The sequence below is a fragment of the Pygoscelis adeliae genome, unplaced genomic scaffold (assembly GCF_000699105.1).
Source record: "Pygoscelis adeliae isolate BGI_AS28 unplaced genomic scaffold, ASM69910v1 Scaffold160, whole genome shotgun sequence".
In the NCBI taxonomy this organism is placed as follows: domain Eukaryota; kingdom Metazoa; phylum Chordata; class Aves; order Sphenisciformes; family Spheniscidae; genus Pygoscelis; species Pygoscelis adeliae.
The window spans coordinates 2,644,419-2,669,422 of NW_008824035.1; the positions used below are offsets into that span (position 1 = coordinate 2,644,419).

General features: G+C 37.7%; 1 protein-coding gene across 4 annotated transcripts in view; it reads left to right on the forward strand.

The window, feature by feature from the left end:
• AOX1 (aldehyde oxidase 1) overlaps positions 1-24,780 on the forward strand; it is a 43,673-nt gene extending 18,893 nt beyond the window's left edge. For 3 of the 4 annotated variants that reach the window (XM_009331624.1, XM_009331631.1, XM_009331647.1), the window contains 19 exons: positions 313-482; positions 1,821-1,947; positions 2,481-2,603; positions 3,783-3,879; positions 4,803-4,927; positions 6,410-6,543; positions 7,829-7,916; positions 8,942-9,028; positions 11,354-11,545; positions 11,847-12,074; positions 13,156-13,251; positions 13,950-14,078; positions 14,501-14,575; positions 16,255-16,307; positions 18,403-18,517; positions 19,150-19,215; positions 19,817-20,005; positions 21,459-21,633; positions 22,683-24,780. In XM_009331624.1, coding sequence (XP_009329899.1) covers positions 313-482; positions 1,821-1,947; positions 2,481-2,603; positions 3,783-3,879; positions 4,803-4,927; positions 6,410-6,543; positions 7,829-7,916; positions 8,942-9,028; positions 11,354-11,545; positions 11,847-12,074; positions 13,156-13,251; positions 13,950-14,078; positions 14,501-14,575; positions 16,255-16,307; positions 18,403-18,517; positions 19,150-19,215; positions 19,817-20,005; positions 21,459-21,633; positions 22,683-22,693 — 2,280 coding nt within the window. In that variant the 3' untranslated portion in view covers positions 22,694-24,780. Of the gene's footprint in view, positions 1-312; positions 483-1,820; positions 1,948-2,480; positions 2,604-3,782; positions 3,880-4,802; positions 4,928-6,409; positions 6,544-7,828; positions 7,917-8,941; positions 9,029-11,353; positions 11,546-11,846; positions 12,075-13,155; positions 13,252-13,949; positions 14,079-14,500; positions 14,576-16,254; positions 16,308-18,402; positions 18,518-19,149; positions 19,216-19,816; positions 20,006-21,458; positions 21,642-22,682 lie in introns of those variants that run through there. The other variant, XM_009331639.1, reaches the window with a different exon arrangement.
• The last annotated feature ends 224 nt before the right edge of the window (positions 24,781-25,004 follow it).

A 25,004-nucleotide genomic window follows, 5' to 3' on the forward strand; every position in this document is an offset into this window, starting at 1 on the left:
TGACAACAATCAGTAAGGGAGGAAACTGTCCAAAAGTGCTGTTTGTATCACTATGATGTAAACGATTAAGGAAAAAATCCAAGTAGACAAACCTGTGCAAGGCTCTTGGAAGGCTCCTTAAGAGAAGAAATTGAAGAAATCCCCAGGAGCAGCAGCCAGGTCCTGCATCCACATCTGTTTACAATATTGAACCAGAAGATGATAATATGAACAGTTGTTCCTTCATCTGATTTTTTGATTACTGTAAGAATAACATGACTATTCTTTTTTTAACTGTTCGGGGGTGTGGGGTGTGTATTTTTGACTGTACAGGACATAGAGCCGAGTCAGTCTCCCCAGGATCCTGTAGGACGCCCCATTATGCACCAGTCTGGAATTAAGCATGCCACTGGTGAAGCGGTTTACACTGATGACCTTCCTTCTGTGGATGGGGAGCTCTTCCTGGCTGTCGTCACTAGTTCCAGAGCTCATGCTAAGATTGTGTAAGTATTCAAAGTGTATCCGAAGGAAGTGTTATTATGAATTCCTGTCTGAGATTTTTAGAGCAGACTAATGAGTTATGTGTATACAGAAAAGCATGCCTGACACCAGCACTGGCTCAGGTGCTGGAAGCAATATTGTTGCTCTAGTAGAAGGCTCTGTTTGGATTTAAGTGTCTCACTCCATATTACTGCACTAATAAGGCTGAACTGTTCCTGGTCCGTGAGCCAGGCTAGAGCTAGCCTAGATACCTCCACAAATTGCTGAGCTGTGCAGTGCAAGCAGGCACCAAAACTCAGCTTTACCAACATAGCTTTGAAATCTCAACTCTATTATGAAAAAAGAAAATTGTTCAAAATGTGGGAAATAGTGTTGCAACATTGCAGCAACAAGGTAGCAAATCTCATATGAGGCCTTATAGCAGAGGAAGAGGGTTTTATTCTGAAGGAAAACTGTTTTTACTTATGTTTTTATACTGCCAAGACACACCTGTTCTAGCAGTTTGTTCGACATTCAGGCACCAAAATGCACATATCCAAGTTGTCTGCCCAGTGTTCAGGCACCAAAACGTGTATCCATGTGGCCTGGTCAGGATTAATTGTGATGACAGAGAGGACTGGGGCTGCTAGATATAGAATCCTTGTCATATTTCCTGGCTTATTCTTAAGTTGGTGATAGTATGCTGGGTTTGGATGTGCTCTTTTTGGTACCATCTAGGAGCTGACATCACCCCCGTCTCTGTGAGTCAGTAGGATTTATTCACTCTCCTTTGTCTTCTCATCTGGGTGTCCAGAGAAGATGCCTGTAGATGTGCTGGGATCTTGATGACCTGGTAAACTAGGTGTTATCAAAACATGCCATTCTTATAGACTTTCTGCCATTCTTTCTGATCCTTCTATATCCATAGATTCTCATTCATTCTCTATTTATACTGGTCTTGCCATTTCTATTATAATTCTCTACATGAACTCTCCATTTGTAGATGCTTATTTGTATCAGTTTGATTATCTGTGTAGGCTATGAGGTCTTAGAAAGTTGCAATTGTAGCATTGGAATTGTGCAGTGATTTTTATTAAATCAGCGCAGTTCAGGCAGTCTAATGGGCCAATGATTTCCCTGTTGCATCTAGAGTATTTCCTAGAAAAAAAGCAGGTTAGTAGAATTTTAAATTGCCTTTGACCTGCACTTCTTCACATGCCAGAGATAGAAGAAGACATGTCTGAACCTATGAGCATATCCTGGCTGTACAAGAAACATATCTCTGTATTGTGTTCCCTTCGTCTGTTCAACGCTTTGTGAAAGTAATGAATTACACTTCTCTCTTCCCATATCTCAATCAGATCTATAGATACCTCAGAGGCTCTAAAAGGACCAGGTGTGTTCGATATCATAACAGCTCATGATGTACCAGCTACAAATGAGTTTTACTACTCTGATGATCCGGAGATTATATTTGCAAGAAATAAGGTATAACTACTATCTTTTTTTAACCAATTTTCTTCATTTTTACTGGTTTTCTTCAGATTTTTATAATGAAATTTTACTTGCTGACTCTTGAATTTCTGTATTGTGTGTACATCAGGGAATCACATTAGGCATATAACAAGGTAAATTCTTACAATTTTTTCCCAATCCCTTTTCAACTTCAAAATAGCTGATATGCATCATATTCTGCCTAAAGAAAAATATATAAATTGGAATAATACAGATTAAACCTTACAAAACCATCTGAGTTGTTGAAAGAGTATATTCCATTGAAAGTTAGGCTCCCAAATCACTTATCCATTTTTCAATACTGTATTTTCCTTGATTCCCTAGTTATACTGGTATTTCTAATAATTTGTTAGCTTCATGGATGATCTAAAAAATACAAAGATCCTAAGTCAAAACAAAATTCTAAAAAGGAAACATGAATAGTGGTTACACAAAAGAAGAATATCAGCAGCATATATGGGAATAATCTGAATCCACTGTTTTATTAAGTGATGTGTATTTTACAGGTGATTTGTGTGGGTCAGATTGTCTGTGCTGTGGTTGCGGATTCAGATGTTCATGCCAAACAAGCAGCTGCAAAAGTGAAGATAGAGTATGAAGCGCTGGAACCGGTGATCTTAACAATTGAGGTACTGATAATTTCTTTTCTCTTGCTTTTTTATTGTTTTCTCTATATAGTTAATGGAAGAAGCAGTTCACACTCTTCACTTGCTTTTTAAACATGATTTTCTAAGGAAACAAGGTGAATATGAACATGCAATTAACCAGTCTGTCAGTCTCCCTATAAATAACTTTTCAATCCTTCGGATAATTTTGACCGCTTGTGATAGATAGGCAACAGCCTCAAAGGTATTAAGGTCCCACAAGTTTCATAATAGTAAACATAAGAGTAGAAAAGAAGACGTCTTTTAATGTTCCCAGTGAGGAAAAGGCAATGAGCACGCTGGTTGTTTATAATTCTTTTGGTAGCTACCAGTTGGTCAATCAATGTGTGTATATTGGCTGAACGATCAGCTCCTGATTATCTGTAGCATTTTGTATCTGTTGTCAGGCTAGCAAGCCAACAAAGTTAGGCTGGAGATGTAGGAAGTGTTGGGGGATGTGAGGGGAAAGATGTTAGGGATATAGAACATTTTAGAAATGTGATGTGGGAGTCATAAGGGAAATGGACTTATGCTGGGTTAATGAGATGAGTGGAAGTAAGGAACTAAGGACATATTTGCAGGGAACCACAATTAGTTCTGGGAGTCACTTTGCAGCTGGTTTCCATAATGTGTGTGGGGTGTAACAGAACAGTCTTTCTGGTATAAAAGTAGAAGTAGTCTCTTTTTAAAGACTGGCAAATTTTACTAATATTTCATTACAGTTGAAAGTCTGACAAAGTCTTATTAGAAATAAAGCAAATCATACTTAATAAATAGATTCTACTTTTACTTAGTCCTTGTGATTTCTTACCCTCTTAATGGCATCACTCTTTGGATGATGGGGTTGCATTCTTATTCTGTGCTCTCTTGGTCATTTGCTACATGTATGAGAGGGAAGAGCAGGTTGAGTAAACTGAATGCATTTCCTTCAGAAACTGCTGTCATCAGTAACACAAGACACATCAGGAAAGAATTGCTGAAACTGAATACACAAACTCATCAACAATGACAGTAAAGCGATGAAATACAGTTGTTCATTGACTTTGATAGCTGGTGGTTCAAATCTCTGAAGAGAATGGTGTTTCTCCTGAGAGTAAAATGCCACAACAAGCTGAGAACCTTGCAAATACTTTAAAAAACTATTTCTCTTTTTCTCCACTGCAGGAAGCTATAAAGCACAACTCGTTCTTTGAGCCAAAAAGAAAATTAGAACAAGGAAATGTTGATCAGGCATTTGAAACTGTTGATAATATAATTGAAGGTAAACTGCAGAATACATTTGGTGAGAAATTGTTGTCAGTATTTGGGTTTGTCTGTCTGTTCTTTAAGTCCCAGTTCTACCTTTTTTCCATATAGCCATTAGGCCTGAGAAAGCTCTTGGTCACCTGGAAGAAAGTGTGATTAAACCTAGTGGTCTTGTGGTCCTGCTACTACATTCAAGCTTTCTGCATCTCTGTCCCTGAAGCAGAATCACAGAATAACTAGGTTGGAAGGGGGTCATCTATTCCAACCTCCTGCTTAAAGCAGTTGCAGTTAGAGCAGGTTACTAAGGGCCATGTCCAGTCAGGTTTTGAATACCTCCAAAGATGGAGATTCCACAACCACTATAGGCACCTCTTCCAAAGTTTGACCACTTTCATGGTGAAATTTTTTTTCTTATATTGGGTTGGAATTTCTTGTGTTCTTATCCTTCCACTGTGTATCTCTGAGAACAGTCTGGCTTGCTCTTCTATACACTCTCCCATTAGGTAGTTGTAGACAGCAATAAGATCTCCCCTTAACCCTTTTCTTCTTATGGATGAATAAACCCAGTTCTCTCAGCCTCTTCTGATACATCCTGTGGTCCAGCCCCCTGACCATCTTGGTGGCCTTCTTCTTGACCTCGTCCAGTATTTCCATGCTTGCTTTAATTTATCTGTTTTATTTAATATTGTCACCACTTGTAGGCAATATTGTTCCACTATTAATCAAGTTCTGTTGATGCCACTGGAACAAGACCAATTTAATCCTGCAAGAAGTTTAATCTGTGTTTTTATTTTAGATGTTGCTCCTTCATACAAGAAGCATCATAAGATCTGACACCGATTACCATAATTTATATGATGATGGGCAGTTAGTTCTTTCCTAGTTCATTTCTTCTGTCCTTTTCCGTCAGTAACACTTGTGTTTTTCTCTTTGGGTCAGGGGAGATTCGCATTGGGGGACAGGAACACTTTTACATGGAGACTCAGAGTGTGCTTGCTGTTCCAAAAGGAGAGGATAAAGAAATGGATGTGTATGTGTCAACACAGCATCCAGCAATTATTCAGGTAATACAGAGCATTCTCAGAGAAAGTGGCTGAACCTGTGACAATAGACCTTTTTAAGTTTGGTTTACAAATCTATCTTAACAATTTAGAAGCAGTAGGAACGTGAAATCGCACATCTGGATTATCCAACAACAGCTGCTTTGTCATACTGCTGTACCCTGATAAACGCTGACCACTAAACCGTGAGGATAAAGAGGAAGTAAAAGTCTCTTATTTCCCTTTGAACAAAGTACCTCATGCCCCACTATTGTAAGCATGAAAAACTCCCTGTGGAGTGCTGAGGCTCATCCATCCCTTTTAGCTTTCCATTGAGGTGAGGAGCAATCAGCACGCTGCAGAGTCAGAGTCTGCTGAGGGTTTGATCAATTCTAATAGCTGTAGGTGAGACTGCTGCTCCGTGCCAAAATCATAATCATAGAATGGTTTGGGTTTGAAGGAACCTTTAAAGATCATCTAATCCAATGCCCCTGCCATGGACAGGGTTATCTTTCACTACATCAAGATTCTCAAAGCCCTGTCCAACCTGACCTTGAACACTTCCAATGATGGGCCGTCCACAACTTCTCTGGGCAACCTGTTCTAGTGTCTCACCACCCACATTGTAAAAAATTTCTTCGTTATGTCCAATCTTAACCTACCCTCTTTCAGTTTAAAACCATTGCCCCTTGTCCTGTCAGTACAGGCCTTGGTAAAAAATCTTTCTGTTTCTTATAAGCCCCCTTTATATATTGAAAGGCCACAGTAAGGTCTCCCTGGAGCCTTCTCTTCTCCAGACTGAACAACCCCAACTCTGTCAGCCTTTCTTCATAGGAGAGGCGTTCCAGCCCTCTGATCATTTTCATGGTGGTAAATGGTAAAGCAAACACTGACATAGCTATGGTTTACATAGCAATAGCTATGGTGCATGAAACTGATAGTATTTCAGACTCAACACTGGCATTTTGTGTTCAAAGCCCAGTTCAGCTCCTTTTATCATTTCCATTATTATTGTATTGCCAATAGCCAAGAAGCATGAAGAACTCTGTGTTTGAGAAAATGATATGAAGCAAGAATATTCTTGACACTAGCGAGACCTTAGATTGTTAAAAAACAAATGGTTTTCTTTGAATTAAAAATTAAAATCAAATTTATGAACTTAGTAATAAAAATAATAAAAACTGTATTCTAATCCCTTTTTCTTATACCTGAAGCTTCTTACTGTTTAGGTAATGAAATCCAAGGGTATTATTCTTCACTCCAGTCCATGGCCATTTCAGTCTCCATGGTAGAGATTTTAAATGTGAACACTGCTGAGTGTTTGTTGTTATCTTTTTCTTGCTTTTTAACCTAGGGTTAAGGAAAAATTATTTTCATCTGATTTAAAACAAAACCCCAAAAACTAGAAACATCTATGGAACCCTTTTCTAGGAAAGTTTTTTATCTCAGAACCTAACTTTTAGGCTTAGTTTGAGTTGGCATAAAAGATTAAAACTGGTTTTACAGGAGATGGTAGCTGCAAGTTTAGGCGTACCTGCCAACAGGATCATGTGCCATGTTAAACGAGTTGGTGGAGCTTTCGGTGGGAAAATCCTGAAAGCTGGCTTACTGGCATCAGTTGCTGCAGTGGCAGCAAACAAGTAAGTGTGGTATGTGTGTATTGGGATATGAAGAGAAAATGGGGTGAGCAAGTTTTGCATTTTGGCTACAATGCTTTCTCCTTTTCCAAAGTTGCTAGCCAAAAAGTCATAAAATCCTGACTGTTGCACATTTTGTAAGACTGTTCAGTGCATTTCTTTGTTTTGTTTTGTTAGACTGCTTATGTTAAGCAGCTCTAGCCTCAACTAAATTAATGGGACTTGAAGAAATTGGTATTAGAAATACCAAAGCTAGAAATATTCTTGCAATGATTGAGCATTTCAAAAGGACCTGTCCCTAACTACTGAGGCTTTGTATGTACATTCAAAACATGACATTAACCATCTAGATGTGAACTTCACTGGCACAGCAGGATGAAGAAGGAAGAGTTCGTGAGTGGAACTGCTTTTAAGAACAAGTAGTTCTAGTTCAGTCCCCAACATCTTTCAGACAAAATTAGCTTAAATCTATTAGATATTATGTTTTTGCTGATACTACTTTGAATTAGTTTAGGAACCACAACACATAAAACTCCATACCCCACCCTCCAAATTTGGCAGGACAGTTTTGGCAATTAGCTGTCAGGGGATAGTAACCTCTTTTATAAACATAACTGATTTGCTGCAGAATGCACAACAGGCTACATCCTGTCTTAGAGAAAATGATCTTGTAATCTGAGTGGTTAGCTCAATGCATTTCTCTTGTTACTACTGTTGTACAAACTGCTCTCGATTATTTTTGGCCATGTGTTTTGGATTAACCAGGCCATGCTAAAAGTAATCTTTTTTTATAGTTTAAACAATCTTTTTTTAGTGTCAGGACTTTATTTTACATCTTATATCCATTTTTTCAAAGGTAACTATTTTAAATGGTATATGCATTTGTAGACTAATTTTCATATTTTTATTATTATCCATGTTTTGGTTTTATTCCAATAATAGCTGAATAGCTAAGAGGCGACTATTTCTTGCTTAATGTTGAATGCTAACTGCTGTTAGCTCACTTAACACCGTTCAGTCTCAACACTGAAATAACAATTTCTTCACAAGAAGTCTGCACTGAGTTATCTCATTGGCTTTCAAGAGATGAAATGAAAATTCTGACATGATTGTAAATGCAAAAAAAAAAGAACTCGGACATAGCTTTAAGCATATATTTAAGCCTATTAAAGTTAAGTTTAATCTAAATGCATGTTTATGTGCATGGCTAGGTCTGGATACATGACGAATAGCCATCTTGTTAATAACATCTCTTGTTTTGACTGAAATTTGACTTTTGTTGATTTAGAACCAGCAGAGCAGTCCGTCTTATTCTGAGCCGAGGGGACGATATGTTAATCACTGGTGGCCGACATCCTTTTATTGGTAAATATAAAGTAAGTAAGTGCCACAAGAAAAAGTACCTGCCCATTTTCTGTGAATAAGTATTTCAGGGTTACTGGTTAATATTTGTTCTATTAATGAAAATGAATATAATAAATTCAATTTTAAAACAAAACTACTTGCCAGGAAACCAAGAGATAAAGTTGCTGTACAGCCCTTTCTCTGCTTCTGCCTCTATCTCTGCAGGGGTTTGTTTTGGTTTTTTCTAGTCCCTTCGTGTCCTTTTCCTTTTATAGCTCTTTCTGTCTTTCTTCCTGGCAACGGGAAGCCAAGCTAGCTCAGACTTCTTCTGCAGAGGTTTATTTTAAACCATCCATATGGTTAGGTTCACACAAAGGAGCAGCTAGTTTTTCACAGAAACAGTGTCATACAGAAAACTCACCCTATGGAGGAAATTAATCTCTTCCCTGCTCAAGCACTGTCATCAGTCATAATTATTCATTAGGACAATTTCTGCCTTCTTTTCCATCTCTACTACATAGGTAAAGTAAGAGAAGTTTTATAAGATGCTTCCCTTAAGTTGAAAATGAGTTGTAGCTCATGGTGAGAATTCAGGAACTATTAGTGGCAACAGGTGAAAGAGAGATGTGAGATAAAGATAACATTTCTTCATTAAGAAAAACAAATGTCATACTCCATCTGCCAGACACTATTCTTACAGTCAGAGTGGGATTTCACTTTGTCTACAGTGAACATTCCTAGATGACACACTTATCAGCCATCTCAGGCGATACACAAGAAGCCACTGGGCTTCCCTGCTTCTTCCTTTCCCAGTGGGCTGATGTTGCTTGTTATATGCTGTACCTATACAGATCACAGATGCCAGGCGGGAAAACCGGTATCTTAGGAACGTACTTTCTTCCTCTCTTGCCCTTCTATAGTTTCAGTGAATGCTGCCCAGAAATTAATAGTGCAGTATGACCCTAACTGTGTGGGTTACATTCATTTTCAAAATATACAAGCACTGAAGAAATGAATGAGTGCCAAAATCTAAATAGGTTATTGTTGATCCTTCTAGGTTGGCTTCATGAATAATGGTAGGATCATAGCTGTGGATGCCAAATACTACATTAATGGAGGATGCACCCCTGATGAATCTGTTCTGGTAAGGCTTTTATAAGCTGACAAATCATATAACATGGAGGAATCATCATATGGAAAATGATGAAGGCCAAATTCCCTTGCACATGTATTGTTAATCATATAGCCTGCTGATGTAGGGACTTGTGGGTTGCTGGAAAATCTACACCTACTAGTTTAACCTTTCCTTATGCAGTTCAGTGAAGCACTAGACTACTTTTTGATATTTTCCTACTTGTTCACTTCATGAATAGTTTCTCAGGCTTATTTTCCCATTATAAACATGTCAATTAACAATATATTCCTTTTAAAATCCATAGTACCTGCATTTATGCCTGCCTAAAGTTTTATGCCTACAAGGCTAGGAAGACCTTTCTTAGCCTTCAGAAAATTCATAGTGATAGTTGTCCTGTTACTATCTCCTATGTGTTTCTGTACTGGATCTGCATTTATTGGGCTGTGTACCTCAGTTCCTCACTTATTGGTCTGTAAAGTATAAAATGTTGCTTGCTTTAATATCAGTCACTAGCTATTTGTGTTTGCATAGGCTATTCTAGCTGTAAAAAATGTCTGTTGAGGTTACTACCCCTTATCTGCTTGTCATTGCCCCACCTATGGGTATCTTCTGCACTCTGAAATCTGTCAGTGTAACTGCCCATGCTGTTGCTGCCTAACCTGGTTCTGAAAAATAACCTGGGTTAGAAAAAAAATCCATTATTAAAATCATGTACATTAATGCAGATCACATGTCAGAACCATCTTAAGAAGAAATTCTACAATGATACAGTGAAGCTGGTGGACCTAGAATTGGAGGCAGTGATAACCAAGTAACCTTTCCACCCAAATCAGCTGCAGCTGGAATAGCACATGTGATGACAGCCTAACTCTCTAACATCACTCCCTAATTAATTAAATCAATAAGCAGTGGTCTAGCTGTGTGATTCCATTTGATTCTATTAGTATAGCATTAATAGTTCAACACTTTTAAAAGGAGAAATAGGTTTCTTGGAAATAAAATTATAAGCTTTACCAGACTTGCAGTCCAGGTTTTTTTCTGGGCCAGTGTCACTTATCTGTGTATTCCCAAGACAGTATTTTGGGATTTATTCTTTCTTTAGAGAGGACCTTATTCTATGGGAGCCTAACCCTAGAGAGATCCAAAATGCTTGATGCTCGATGCTCATCGTAATAAAGACTGGTCTTCCAGCATGGCAGTTGAATACCAGTAATCTATGCTTAACTTAGTTATTGTTCAGTCAACAATTACTAATATGTTTTAACTCTCTGTGATTGCATCAAGATTAGAACAGACATTTCTGGGAAGAAACTTTGGCTTAGCTAAGGGTTGTATTATAACAATACATTGTATTCACTCTGATTTATCAATAACCCTCTTAAGACTGATCGGCTTCATACACATACTTTCTCTGAAGTCCATAAAAGTTGTGGTCATAATAAAAAAAAACCCAAAATATGCCTCTTTTTTTTTTATTCCACAAATAACATTTCAACTTAATTCCTAAGTGAAAAGGTAGCATTATATGACATTATTCATATGCATAGTTATTACAGCAAAACTATCTTCAGTTGTTTCTATGCAGAAATGTTTTGAAGTTTATTGTTTAAAGCTCATTGGGAACAGTAGGAATACAGGCTTAAATTTGCTATTCTGAGAAATCTACTTAATACTTAAGAGAGCCAGTGGCCTCTTCATGAGGCATCAAAACAATTTTAACTTATTTATTTATTGTCATACTGACTCCTAGAGCCTAGTTTGAGGTATCTAATATGGGATTTTCCTTTTCTTGTGTTTTTGTGTTTTTGTGTTTGTCATGTGAAATCTCTAAAAGGAAAACGTAAGAACCAGAAGACACTGTAGACTGCAGTACATTGCTTTCTGGTGGAACTAAACCTTAACTGAATTTCCATAGGACATGATAATTCTGAATGTTTTCATCAGTTCCTTTCATAGCTTCTATTGCTTTAAATCTAATCTGCCTATTTTTAGTTGTGTGCGGCTTTTGATATCGAAGTAGGAGCAAAATCAATCGCAAAATGAAGTATCTGTTACATCCTTAACTACTGACCAGCACTCAAGTACTAGTAACATCAGCTGTGTTCTGTGAATATCAAAAAAGAACTAAAAACTAATATGCTGCTTGAGAAATGTATGAGTAAAGCCTATATGTGTGCATAAGAGTAATCTTACTACCAGTGACTGACAGAAACCCAATTTTAAAGCTAATTGTCTCAAGTTAAGGCCTTTATATGAGATGAGGAAGATTTAAATGTGAATTTGAAAGCAGCACTGTTCTGACTTTTAACTATACCTGTTTGTCCCCTACCTCAGGTAGCAGAAGTATCGTTATTAAAAATGGACAATGCATACAAGATTCCCAACTTGAGATGCTGGGCTTATGCCTGCAAAACAAACTTGCCATCAAACACAGCATTCCGAGGGTTTGGCTTTCCCCAGTCAGCACTGGTGACAGAAACTTGGATAACAGGAGTTGCAGATAAAACTGGTTTATCACCAGAAAAGGTGACGAAATGAAGACATCTTCTCTCCTGAAATGAAGTGTATGCAGTTCGAAAGTTAAAACCCTTTAGATTAGCTCAACTGTTTGAACAGATCTTTTCTAGGTCAAACATAATCTGTGCTAAAATTCTTTTTTTTAAATCAATGTCTGGTTGTTGAATGAATAGCATGCTTTTACAAACTGAACCAAACTGGTAATTGTTCACAAAACTTATGGTAATCTTCTTGTTGTCTACTAGTCCCCCCAAATTGTCAGTCTGCCTTTAACAGGATTGTGTAATAGCTGTTAATTTTATTATTTCAGATTAGGGAAATAAATATGTATAAGGAGGACAAGCAGACACACTTCAAACAAAAGCTTGATCCACAAAACTTAATACGGTGTTGGAATGAGTGTATGAAGAAATCTGCATACTACAGTAGAAAAACAGCTGTCAATGAATTTAACAAACAAAATTACTGGAAGAAAAAAGGGATTGCCATTGTACCGATGAAGTTTCCGTTTGGACTAGGCACACGTTATCTTTCTCAGGTTAGTTTCTTTAAAGAATAAGTGAGCTAAGCTTTTTATCCATAGAAGATTACAGTTACTCTACCTTAGGATACAAAATGTGTTATCTTTCAACTTCTGCAAAACTATCATCCTCCTAATGGTTGTTCCCTGAAGGCTACGCTAGCTTCTAGTGCTCTTCAAGCTGAGATCAAAGTTGTTTGGTTTTCAGGACCCAGGCAGCTTGGACCCTGCCTACTTAAAGGCCAGTCCCATCTCTTGTGACGCAGTATTGGTATAGATGAGTTAAACATTTTTATGAAAAATTTTTGAACACTGATGGCAAAGTGTTCATTGGATAAGGTATCCATTCTAGCACTAGCTCTGAGCTTACTCTTTCTGACCATGGGGGTACTATGGGATGCTGTTCTTAAAGACTTAACCCTTTGATGTCATCAAAGACTAAGTTTAAGGAAGGAAAGGAGGACAGTAATATTTTTGGTCTTCGTATTTTGTTTAATGTAGGTGTCCAGTGCTTCTGGAATAGACAGCATTTTATCAATTGAAAATTAATTGACTGACTTGTATCATATCATACTGGCTGTCTCTGTTCAAGAGTAAAGTCACAGGGTCTTTGTAGCCTACAGTGCTACTTCCAGCTGAGTCCAGGAGGAAAATCTCATTCAGAACCTTCCTGCTGTGTCCAATACTGACAGCCTGCCCAACCCATGCGGTTGGAAAACCTGTGTCCAAAGGCTCTCAAACGTCAAGGAGAGAGAAAATGGAACTTGCAGCAATTTGCATGTTCGGCCACTAGTGAGGGAGGTCCTCCAGCTTCTTTTTTAACCATTGAGATACTTTTGCCAGGTGTAGATTTGTTTCAGGATCTAGCAACAGAAAAAGCAGACCTCCAAGGTTTTGTATCTTTTTCTTTTGAAGTTCATTATAGACATTATTAAGAGCAGGGTCTAGCTTTCCAAATTTTGCCTTCTATTCAAAAGCATTAAACAGATGAATTGAAACACACTTCAAAACTGTGTCTGTCTTTTTTGATTCATCAATTCATCACCATATACAACACATTTCTCACTAGTCTAATCCTGATTTTGTTTTTCTTTTTTAGGCTGCTGCTCTGGTTCATATTTATACTGATGGGTCTGTGCTTCTGACACATGGTGGAATTGAAATGGGGCAGGGTATTCATACAAAAATGATCCAGGTAACAAATATTACCTTGTGCTTTATCTGTCATGCAGATAAACAGTGTGAAGGTTTTCTTTTTGATTAGTTAGTGTACCAGTAGGACAGTTTCTTTATCAGCATAGCTACTACTTCTTTGCATTGGTAGAGTTAGAAAGCAAAGATGCCTTCATTAAGAGTCATAGAGACAGCAGGAAGAAAAAACAGATTGTTTGGTTTTTATTCTTCCAATGGTATGTGAAGAGGCTTACTAGAAATAAGATTTTTGGGGGGCTGATCCCATAAAACCCAGGGGAAAAAAACACAGTCAGTATTCAGATTTGTATACAGTCCAGACAATATTTTTATGATCATATTTTTTTAATGGATAATTGAGAGACAGATCTGTAAAGAGATTTATCAAGTCAATGAAAGCTTGGGATCTGGGCCTGCATAATTTGCCCTAAGTCATACAGGATATAAGCAGCAAAATCAGGAACCAGATGTTGGACTACAGAGTTTCAATCCGGAGTTTGAGTACAGCTAAAACATTGCCCTTCTTTTCTGTTTCTTTGTACTGACAAACTGGGCAGAATGATTTCAGCTGGAGGTTGGAAGAGGACTTCCTAAAAATTTATCTTTCCTGGTATCACTGACTTCTAGCAAGTACTGGGGAACTGTTGGAGTGTTTAGAATGTTTCTAAAACAGAGAAGGATATGTTGTTCTTCCTGAAACAGGTTGCTAGTCGGGAATTGAACATCCCCATGTCATGTATTCATTTCTGTGAAACAAGCACAACAACTGTTCCTAATGCGTGTGCCTCAGCAGGATCTGCAGGGACAGATGTCAATGGCATGGCTGTGAAGGTAAAGAGTAGTATTTAGTTTAACAAAACACCCTATCTCCCAGGAGATTGCCAAGAAGAAACATGACCTGTTGACAGTTTCTCAGTAATGGTGCTTATGAGTTTTCAGAATATGATCTGAGCTTTCCCTAAAAGGCTTATATTTGAAAAAATCCTTGTTTCATCTAACAAACTAACCAGTCCCATACAAATCTTGTATCCTGTTCCTGTTCTAAACCTACTGATTCATGCAGATTCCAGCCCTTGAAACTTAATCCTTTATAAGGTTTGTCTATGCAGTTAAAATGACACCTCCTACCATACTTTTTCAAACCAAGATGACAATAAAGCATATACTAATTAAGTACTAACTAGAACATATCTTGAATAGTGCCAAACATATCTGTGTTAATTTTGTGTTATATTCTCCTGACTTCTCACCAGGATGCTTGCCAAACTCTTCTGAAACGCCTGCAGCCTATCATCAACAAGAATCCAAAAGGGACCTGGAATGATTGGGTGAGACATGTGAATCCTACTAAATGTGTTTTGTGTGCTTGCAGAAACTGTGATATATGTATTGTAGTCTATCAGTCTGCTCAGCCTAATAATCCTGAATTTAAAAACTGCAGAAACAGGTTATTTCACAGAAAGATGGGCTGTAGGTGCTTGGTTTAGATATGTGGGAAACAATCCCCAGATCATATCTAGTTGGAAAGGAGGGGAAGCTATCTGTGAAGTCACATTTGGAAGCAAAGAAGTTTTTAATATACAAAAAATATCAGCTTGTGCAATAACATAACCCAGCCCAACTTACCCTCAGACAAGCTGTTGCCAAACGATTGTCAGGGTATATGTGTACAGTGTCAGTTTTCCTACATGGCTGTTCTTTATTTTTGTCAAATCAATAAAGAGAAGCCTTCTCAACCTCTTCCTTCCATTTCTCTCCCATATGCAGTATATTACAGAACTGCAAAAAAGGTAGCAGGAATCCTTGCTCCCATTGCTCTAATATGTAATTAGTTGTAACATTAGTTACATGTGCAGTAGAGTAGTACAGAAGTAGTGCTATTTATAGAAATGGCCCTATCTGGTGCTGACTTGAAACTGGACTAGAATTTTAGGGCTAGAAACTGAATTTTCTTAACTAAAAGCTTTCTGCTATAATATCAACTATTTTTATGAAGATATGGCTAGGAATCTAGTGCTATGTATTGAGATGTTAAAAGAAAACCTGTTTGTCATGTCTTCTTATCCAGTATTGCTTGTTATCTACAGCCTAACGAAAAGGACAATCCCTGCCTTGAGGCATTTACAGATCCAGTACACTAGGGTGTTTCTTCTCAAGTGATTAAGTAGTATAATAACTAACTGCAAAAATGTAAACACTTTCTTGGCAGTAATAATTCCTAGCAATAGCAAATAATGTTGAAATACATGTGGTAGCTTGATAACTGACAGCTATGTATGCAAAGATAAAATCACTTCTCCTCTAATAGATGCCAGATTAATTTGGATAATTCAGACACACCCAAAATATTAACATTCTTTCTTAGGTCAGCCATTTCTGCTAATATATGCAGAGAAGTAATTTTGCATCTTGCAAAGTCGGTAAATTATGATTAATTAAAATTAAAAAAAAAATCTTGACTTGTAAACTGACTAAATCTAACATGAGAATCACTGAAAGGGAATAGATTTAGGACCTCATACTGTCATTTTTACCACTGGCAGAAGAACACTGCAAAGAGCATTTCTCTTGTCAACTGGCATTTTTGTGCAAATAGGTCATGCAGATCTTTTATCTCAGTGACTTATCAACCAGATTGGTTCATCAGAGGGATACATTTCTATTGAACTTGAGCAGAAAAATTGAGCAGGGCCCTTTCTGACTATGGCATTACCAGTAATAAAGATTCTGCAAGAACACTACTGTTGACAGGTGTATTTCTTATTGTGTTGCCAAAAGAATTCAGGTTGCTCGTCAAAAGGGCATTTAGTTCTACAGTATTAGGCCCCATGTGCAGCTAAACAGGCTTAGGTCAGCTGGTCTTCCTTTCTTTACAATTTGTTACAGTTTGGTTTTTAAGGAAATATATGTAAATAAGTAAATATATGTAAATTAAGTAAATATATGTATGCTGTGTTCCTTTCTGACTCCTTCCTTGGTTTACCACAAACACTGCTATTTTCTACAGATTAAAGAAGCTTTTGAACAGAGTGTGAGTCTTTCAGCTACTGGCTACTTTAGGTAATATATTTTTGTTCCTTAAAAATGCATAGGTTAGACCAGGACTGATTTCTGAAGATGCCATGAATAGAAGATCCTGTCCAATAGTTCCTTCTAATTGCTCAGCTTATGTTTTATGTAATTCTTTGATATATGGGGGGTTGGAGTATGAAGTTTAAATGCTGATTTATGCCTAGCCCTGTGTGGACTCTCTAGAAAGTATCAAAAGAATATTTCATCCCATCTTTGCTCCACAATTCGGCCATTAGCAAACCATAAAGAATCAAGAAAGTGACTGCTGCCCATAACAGTAGGTGTGCAAAGTGGGATATAGTTTATTTACTGGAGGCTGTATTGCTATAAGCTATAAATATTGTTGTACAACAAATTATTTACACTTTTACCCACAAACATGATCACACTGAGTGGCATGACAGGAAGAACGAGTGGCAGCATTAGAATATCTATCCTGTAATTAGCACACACCTGTAATTAGCAACCAGGTGCACTTGTGGAAAATTAGGACCATTTAATTCTAGATCTGAATCTTAAGGTTATTTCTTTTTCGAGGAAGGAGAATTTAAAACGTCTGGTTGAGTTTAAGAGAAAGCTCATGGTAATTTTTTTTTTTTAAACTAACTCAGGAATCAGATGCCATTATTCAGCACTAATTGAAAGCTAGGGGAGGACTTAGTGCTCACATGAGAAGTGAGGTTGCTCACTGACCCTAGTTTTGGAGTCATTGTTTTGACCTCTTTGCTTCTGGAGCCTCAGAAAATTCCCACCTATATGCTCTTAGATATGGATTTATTCACAACAGCATACTATTGTAGGACACAGTGATCTTAAACACAATTCCCAATGCTCTTTCTCAGTACAGTCTTGTGGTCCTTTTTCTCTGAATTCTTTCACAGTGTTTATAAAAAACCAGAAAGAAAAAATTCCTGTGCTATAACTCAGGTGGGATTCAAAGCAAAGCTTCTCTCTTAGCCTGCTGTGCCTTATCTCTTCTCTCCCTCCACCTGTATTTACCTACTTATCAATAGCAACTTTTCAGGTATTCAGGCAGTCTGGAGTAAGTTGAAGAGGCACTTTACAAACCCATACTTATTTAAAACACCAAGAAAAGCCCAAACAAAATGTCTCTTCCTACTGTTATGTCTGTTCAAGTGTGTTTTCTGCTTATGCAGCCCTTTAGGAATGTTGATATCTCCAAAGCAATGAGCAACAGTCATACTTTGCTATAGACATGTAATGGTGTCCAAAAACATCTGCAGATCCCTGAGCCTCAAATCCTGTATTGATCTAGTTCTAGTTCCAATCATATTCTCCACATCCAAGGATCTCAAAACCAGCTGAGGTAGATGGGATGTGAGAAGTTGAATATGTGGATTTGTGTATCCCTTTTTCAATGCACGGTTCAATGCTCTGAATTATACTACAATTGTTTTATGGGGTATAATTTTAAATATGCTTCAACAAAGACATTTGAGTCATATATGGTCAGAAAATATGCCTTGGTCACATAGCTCACGTGGCTGGGAGATACCGCATTTCACTGTCCTCATGTCCATTGCATTTACCCCATCAATCCTGACTACTATAGTCTCCTCAGTTAGTCCCACTCCCTTCTAAGTAATTACACCTTTATTTCAATATTCCTGTTTTAACCCTCTCACTCATTCTGTAGGCAGTTTAACTGTAATTTTAACTCCTTCATTTATCTCTTGTAAATTATTCTTTCATAGGTCCTGACCAGTTTTCCTCCCTTTTTCTGAATTCCCTTATGTGCTCTTACCTCAGCAACCACTACCTTAAATTTATATTCTGTACTTGATTACCATGTCTTTATTAGTATATTTCTGGGATTATACTGGTTATAGACTCTCCTGAACTGAAATAGCTTGCTTGTCTGCTAAATTTTATATAAATACCAGCTTCATCAAACCTAAACTACTAGTGCTCTGTGGGATTTCATGGAACTTAACTGTTGGGGTTCTGACCTGTTATTTAAGATTTCACTTGATTTAGTTTCAAACTTTCGTGTGCTCATCTGCTTTGTTATGATGCAAACATTCATTAATTTTCTTCTTGTGGACTTTGTTTCTTCCATCAGAGGTTACAATGAAAACATGGATTGGGAGAGAGGGGAAGGACAGCCATTCACATATTTTCTTTATGGAGCTGCTTGTTCAGAGGTTGAAATTAACTGTCTAACAGGAGATCACAAGGTAATAACTAAGTGTCATGGAAGTTTTGTAAATAATGTGGTTTGTTTGTATCACTGGATGCTCCAACAACCATTCAGGTTTTGCATTAAAGTCACCTGTCTTTATGTGATAGCAAATATATCAACAGTGTAAATGCAAATTACAGGTGGAGCAGAATGAAAGCTGTGCAGTGTTAACCAGCTTTTGGCACATCTGTATTAATGTCATATGGGTTCACCTTTTGGGTTATGGCAGACATCTGACATGCTCTTTGCTTGTTCTCTCCCTGTTTGCCAGCAAACAAATTACAGCAGAGCTAAATATTCTATTTCCAGGCTTTTGACCATCTAGACAGCTAAATGTCATAGACTGCTGATCGTATGCCCTCTATCTGTACTTATTTATGTGGGGATTTCCTTGTGCAATGGAAAAAATCTGGCAGGGCTGTGTCTGGCTAAACTTCTGTTAAAGTTGAGACAAGCCCATTTTGCTTGTAATGGGGTATTGGAAATTACTTTGAAATTGTGTACATGGAGGGGCCTCTGTCTTAGCATATATTATTCCACTGAATACCAACTCTAACACACATTATGTTCTAATGCCTCCAGTCCATGCATCTCTTTCAGTAATATGCATTTGAATTTTATTGACAGAACCTCAGAACAGACATTGTTATGGACATTGGATGTAGCATAAACCCAGCTGTGGATATAGGACAGGTATGTGCCAAGAATTTCCTGCTGTCTTATTTCTATTACACTGATAGCCTTATCTGAAGTGAAGATTACCTCATTAATTCAGAAAACGTTAATTTCTTACCAGATAATGTTATAAGTCATAGATCATATTAGAAGGTCTTTTACTTGTAGACTTGTCCCATTTGAGTCAGTGTGAGAGCTTTGTAGATGTCAATGAAGCTTGAATTTTACCCATGGTGTCAACCTGTAGTACTTCCTGTATGTATGTATATATGCCCACTATCTGCTGGACTTAAATCCTGTTTGTGATCTACAGTCTCCATATTCTCCTGTTGTTTGACCTGCCTTACCCACTTGATAGCAGGGAAACATCTTTCTTCATTGCAGGCTGGTCCACAGATCTCATCACTTTATCACGAAAGCATTTGTCTCCGCCTGGTGTGAGAGAGGAGTGTGAAAACTTTTCCCATCACAGTTGCCCCAAAATGTTGAGGAATCCCATTAGGCAAACAGGAAAGAAAATGGTCTTCTAACAGCTAGTGATACAAATCAGTTCTTGCCAAAGTTTTACCCATTTTACCAAACATGAGAACGTAAATGCTATTTCTTTTCTTATTTAAAGATTGAAGGTGCCTTTGTTCAAGGTGTTGGACTGTACACAATGGAGGAATTAAAGTACTCTCCAGAAGGAGTCCTCTATACTCGGGGTCCAGATCAGTATAAGATCCCTGCTGTTTGTGATATTCCAGAACAGTTTAGTGTTTCCCTGCTGTCAGCTTCCCAAAATCCTTATGCCATCTATGCATCCAAGGTAAGCAAACCATCACAGGGCCTAATTCTTAGATTCCAGGACAAACAGAGAAATTACTCTGATATAAAACATTTGTAAGTTTTCAGTTCCTCTTCTTTAGCATTTCAAACAAGTGTCCATAAAATTGTTTTATTTACAACATCAGGGAAACTAGTATGAAAAGATATAATGCAGGATATTGCTGCATATCTTTCATGGTTGGCAAGTAGTAATTTTAGGTTTTCATTAACAGACCATACACAGAAGCTGCAAGATTAATTTAAAACCATACTTTTAAAATGTGGTGATAAACTGAAAGGTTAGAATAAAAATACCAAAGAAATTGATGGAGAAATCATAATGACGATGAGAATGTGCAGCTTACTTGCACGAGTTATGCAATAAGAAATAGGACTGTATGTGTGTATTTATATGAGAGATTGGCTCAAGTATTCAGTTGGTATAATCATTGCTTCAATTTACACCAGCAAATATTCTGGCCAGTTGCAGTAGTAATGGTAAATCAAGACGAAGGTAACTGTGCAAATTTCCAGCTGTTTCAAGTATTAGGTATGCTTTTAGAATACAGTAAAATAAAACAGTGTGACAGGAGGGAAAAGCATATTTTATGGTGAAAGTTGCTAAAGAACAAATAGGTCCTTTAAAATTATTTAATGCTGTCTCAGTGATACATAATTAGAAAAGTATTTGAAAAAAAATCATCTAGGTGAAGTACTTACATAGTTGATTTGGAGCTGATCTAGAGAGCTGATTCTAATATCCCTCTTCAAACAGAGCTTTTATCCTTTTCTGTGAACTTATCTCCTATAATTAACCTTAAAATTTGCTGTAAGAAGGTGTGATTCTGTGTTCATGCACCATGTTTGGGGAAGACATTTGGTTCTCAGATTTTAGCAAGGAGATAAGTAAGATTCAATTGCAATATCCCAATTCAGTCCAAATTAAAATGTTCAGTACCACAGCACTGAGAGAACCATGGTATAAGGGTGGATATGACCTACCTTTGAGATAAGGAACAAATGTGTATCTTATGTCAGAACCAGTGAGAAGATGTCAAGCCCACTGAGGTCAATGGTGTTTGTCTGCAGGGAATTATCATGAGTTCAGGCTTTGTTTCGTATTTGTATCTGTACCTGTGTTTGGATTGTTTTAATTTTATCTGCCAGTTATTCTAAATTTCACTTTAGCAATGAGCCAAAAAGATTCTAAAATCAATAGCCAATATTTGAAATCAACCTTTTCAGCTCCCTGGAAGCGGCTACCATCAGAACACTTGGTGTGATCTAAGCTTGCTTCCACTAAGTCTAAAATAAACTTCCTTACTGAAGGACAAAACCCTTTTTGAGTCACTGACTTTTAAGCTTTTTAGTTGATGTTGATATGGCATGTATTCTTCTCTCATTTGCTCAAAACCTACACCTATTTGACTTCCTTTTTTTTTTTTCTTTTTCAGGGGATAGGTGAGGCAGGACTTTTCTTGGGATGCTCTGTGTTCTTCGCTTTGAGACATGCAGTAACTAGTGTGAGGAATGAAAGAGGACTGAAAAAGACCTTTGCACTGAACAGCCCTTTGACTGCTGAACAAATACGGGCAGGCTGTGCAGATGACTTTACTGAGATGGTAATAGGTAGGTAGGGGGAGGGTCTGTTTAAGTATCTCTGGGTAGAAATACATACTGCTTTTGGCACCCTTGAACGGTGGGGTGCCTAATGATGTCTCCAATTGCTCATGCTTTATATACAGCAATATCATATGGCTTCTTGTAATTGAAATGTCTGGTAACAGCTCTCACTCACACAAGTTATTCCAACAAATGACATTCAAGCATTGTATTGGAATTTCCCTGATTTTGTATAATCTTTTTTTTTTTCTTTGAAATTTACATAATTTTTACAATCCCCTCTTTTCCCTGAAGCTCCTCCTTTCTTCTGTGTGTCAAATCCCATAGAGGATTAAATATCTCCTCTTACTGACATGAAATGGATCAGCCTCCAAACATCTTCAGTCTCCTTCCAGGTGCTTTCCCCCACTGACTTGCACTCTGGCACTGTCACCTTATTCTGGTATTCCTTGCTATGCCCAGTACTCTTTGGGAGAAAAATAATTAACTCAGAGCTAACAAAAGGGTACAGAAGAAAAACAAATGAGGCAATACACTTCTTATAATGCTGATCCTTTATATTCTATGTTTTCTGCAACTGTTCACTGTATTCATGTTCCCACTGCTATTACAATTCTTCTTCTGTGTAAGTTTTTGTTTAGCCTACAACATCTGTGAAGCAACACCCTTGCCAGCATATAAATCCATACTATGCCTTGAACCTCTGAGGCTCTGCTATGGAAACTCTTGAGCTCTCACTCACGGATTACTCCCACAGTGTTTGTGTGCTCATGGTGGGGCATCATTGGCCCCCAAATCAATAGGTTTGTGGGCTTACTCTCATCACAGGAGCTTGCAGGAGGTGAGGTCCACCAGTGCAGAGACCATGCTTCTCCACCCCTGTTTGGCCCTGACCCCAGTTATCACTGACCTTCCTTCTAGCCATCTTCTGTAGGTATCTCCTGCAGAATACCCTGCTGAGTGACTTGGAGGCACCTGATAAGGGCAATATTGGGAGCTTGCCAGTCAAATAATATTAACAAGTCACTCTTTTCATTTCTTGCTTGTTCTCTTAGATGACAAATGATGAATCTGCTTCCTCCACTCCTTGGGCCTTATCTGTGTGAATGACAAACCAGAGTGCACAAGACCTGAATGGAATGGAATGAAATACCGATTTACTGCCCGAATACACACTAATCAACACACAGATAAATACATTTTCTCATTTTCAGAATAGAATCAGCTACCAAAAATATGCATATTACATCTTCTATCCTTATCTTCATTCTCCATCCTGTATATTCATTACAGTACTTTGCTTAAATTACTGCATTTAATTGCTAGAAATACATCTCCTGCATTTGAAGCATATATATTCAACAAGAAAGATCTGCTGAACAGCTCAGCTCACATGCTGCAGGACAAGAAAGTTAGGATGAAGTATAAAGGTATGTTAGGTAACTTACTGCCACTTACTACACTTAACAACTTCATATGGTAAATGATTTTTTAATGGCTTCAGCTGATTTTCTAATTTAGATTTGAGTCTTGCAGTGGAGTGTGAGTGCAGAGATCTTTGTTGGAGAATCAGAACCTTGTTTGTTGGATTCAGTCCCTTTTTGATCAGAAGTGATGCTCTGATTTGTAGTAAAGCTGCTTTAGATTCTTTTGGCACAGACATCTTTGTGTTAAAAATGTGCAAGAAACAAGAGTTATGATTTTCTTTTGCTATGCCAGGCAAATTGCTATGGCTGACCTACATATATAGGAGACCAATTTTATTCCAAAAGTTGGAAGAGTCACTTAGTTGTAATTCCCACCAGAAGCTTTCTTTTTCTCATGGAGCAAGCCAAAAGCCTCTGAACTTAATGGGAAAACTCACATGGAGTTCAATGTGCTTTGAATAGGAGACTGGATGAACCTGTCTCTGGAAAGGATTCTCAAGCAGTGCTTAATCCTGTGCTCAGGACTATATTGAGCCATGAAAGTACAGTTAAGGACTTTAACTCTTGGCCTCTCCTGTGACAAAGAAGATAGAAAAAGCATAATGAAATCAAAAGATGATCTGCAAAGATCAGTCATCTGATACTGTCTAGGGTGCAGTGGGATTAGACCACACCCAGGTAGTAGCAGCTGGAGAAAACAGGAAAATATAAAGCAGCACTGTATTAAATGGTAACAGAAATTCTGGTGTTATTAAGTTTGAAGTATGTATATATTTGTAACTTAAGATGAGACCAAGAAATGACATAGAATATATCAAATTTAATGTATTATGAAAGCTCCAGCCACAATATTCAGATTTCAGCATTAGAATCCACAATATTGAACTGACTGAGAACTTTAGCCTTTCCTCCTCTTGAAGTGCAAAGCTGAGATTTCAGGTCTGAATGCACACACACACAAATACACAAATCTCCATGGTATTTGAATTTGGAGCTTTGATCTGGGATACATCCTCATACAGAGAAAACACTTTACTTTTTTAGTGAATCTACAGAAGTTACCCAAAGTAGCACCTGAAAAATTGCAGTATGTTCTTTGATAGGAAAGTAGAACTGGGAAAATAGGTAGTTTGTACATTCAGTGTGTGGTTTCAGTGAACCTCTGCATCAGTTATTCCTTGCTGAGCATGGTGATTGATCTTCCAGTTACTCATAGGGCAGATTGCTCCAGAGCCATGAAGACTGCCATTTGTAATGAAAATAAATGGCTCTAATTTGTTTGACATGTCAGCCTGCAGGATTTTATTATTTCACTGCTTCTCAGTTTTCCACAGACTATTTTCTCTTCTTGCCTTCCATCCCTTATATGAGTTGATACTGTATCTGTGACAGAAATCAGGTTAGTAGGTTAAACTGTTCTTGCATTGGCTATTGAGATATGAAATCTTTACTGTTTCAATTCATTTGTCTCTGTAACCACTATGAGTAGGTGAAATTCAGCTGCTTAAACATAGGTGTCTAGATCATTTTAGGTGTCATAAGACAGCAGACATAGAGCATAGGACTGGAAGCCAAGCAGGTTACAGCAAATCATCTGAAGTGACACTAGAAGTATGGTTTAGGCAGCTGAAGCCCCATGGGTTATTACTTCTTTTTCTTCACTTTCTTTGTATTACTTTGGCTTTTATATATTGTAAGAAAGTCAATAAATCAAATTAAATGTGAATGCTGCTGCCATAATTAGTTTTTCTGATTTGAAACATCTTCTTAGTTTCACTGCATGGGCTTGTTAATGACAATTCACAACCCCATGTGTCGGTAACAGCCCCAAAATGTGGGTAAATTCTGGGATATGCTGAAGCAAGGAGCATATAGGTCTATTGAACTGGGAGAAGGTGCATTCTCTGTGGTTCTCCTATGTACCTATGCATCAGCACAGGTGCTGGTTAG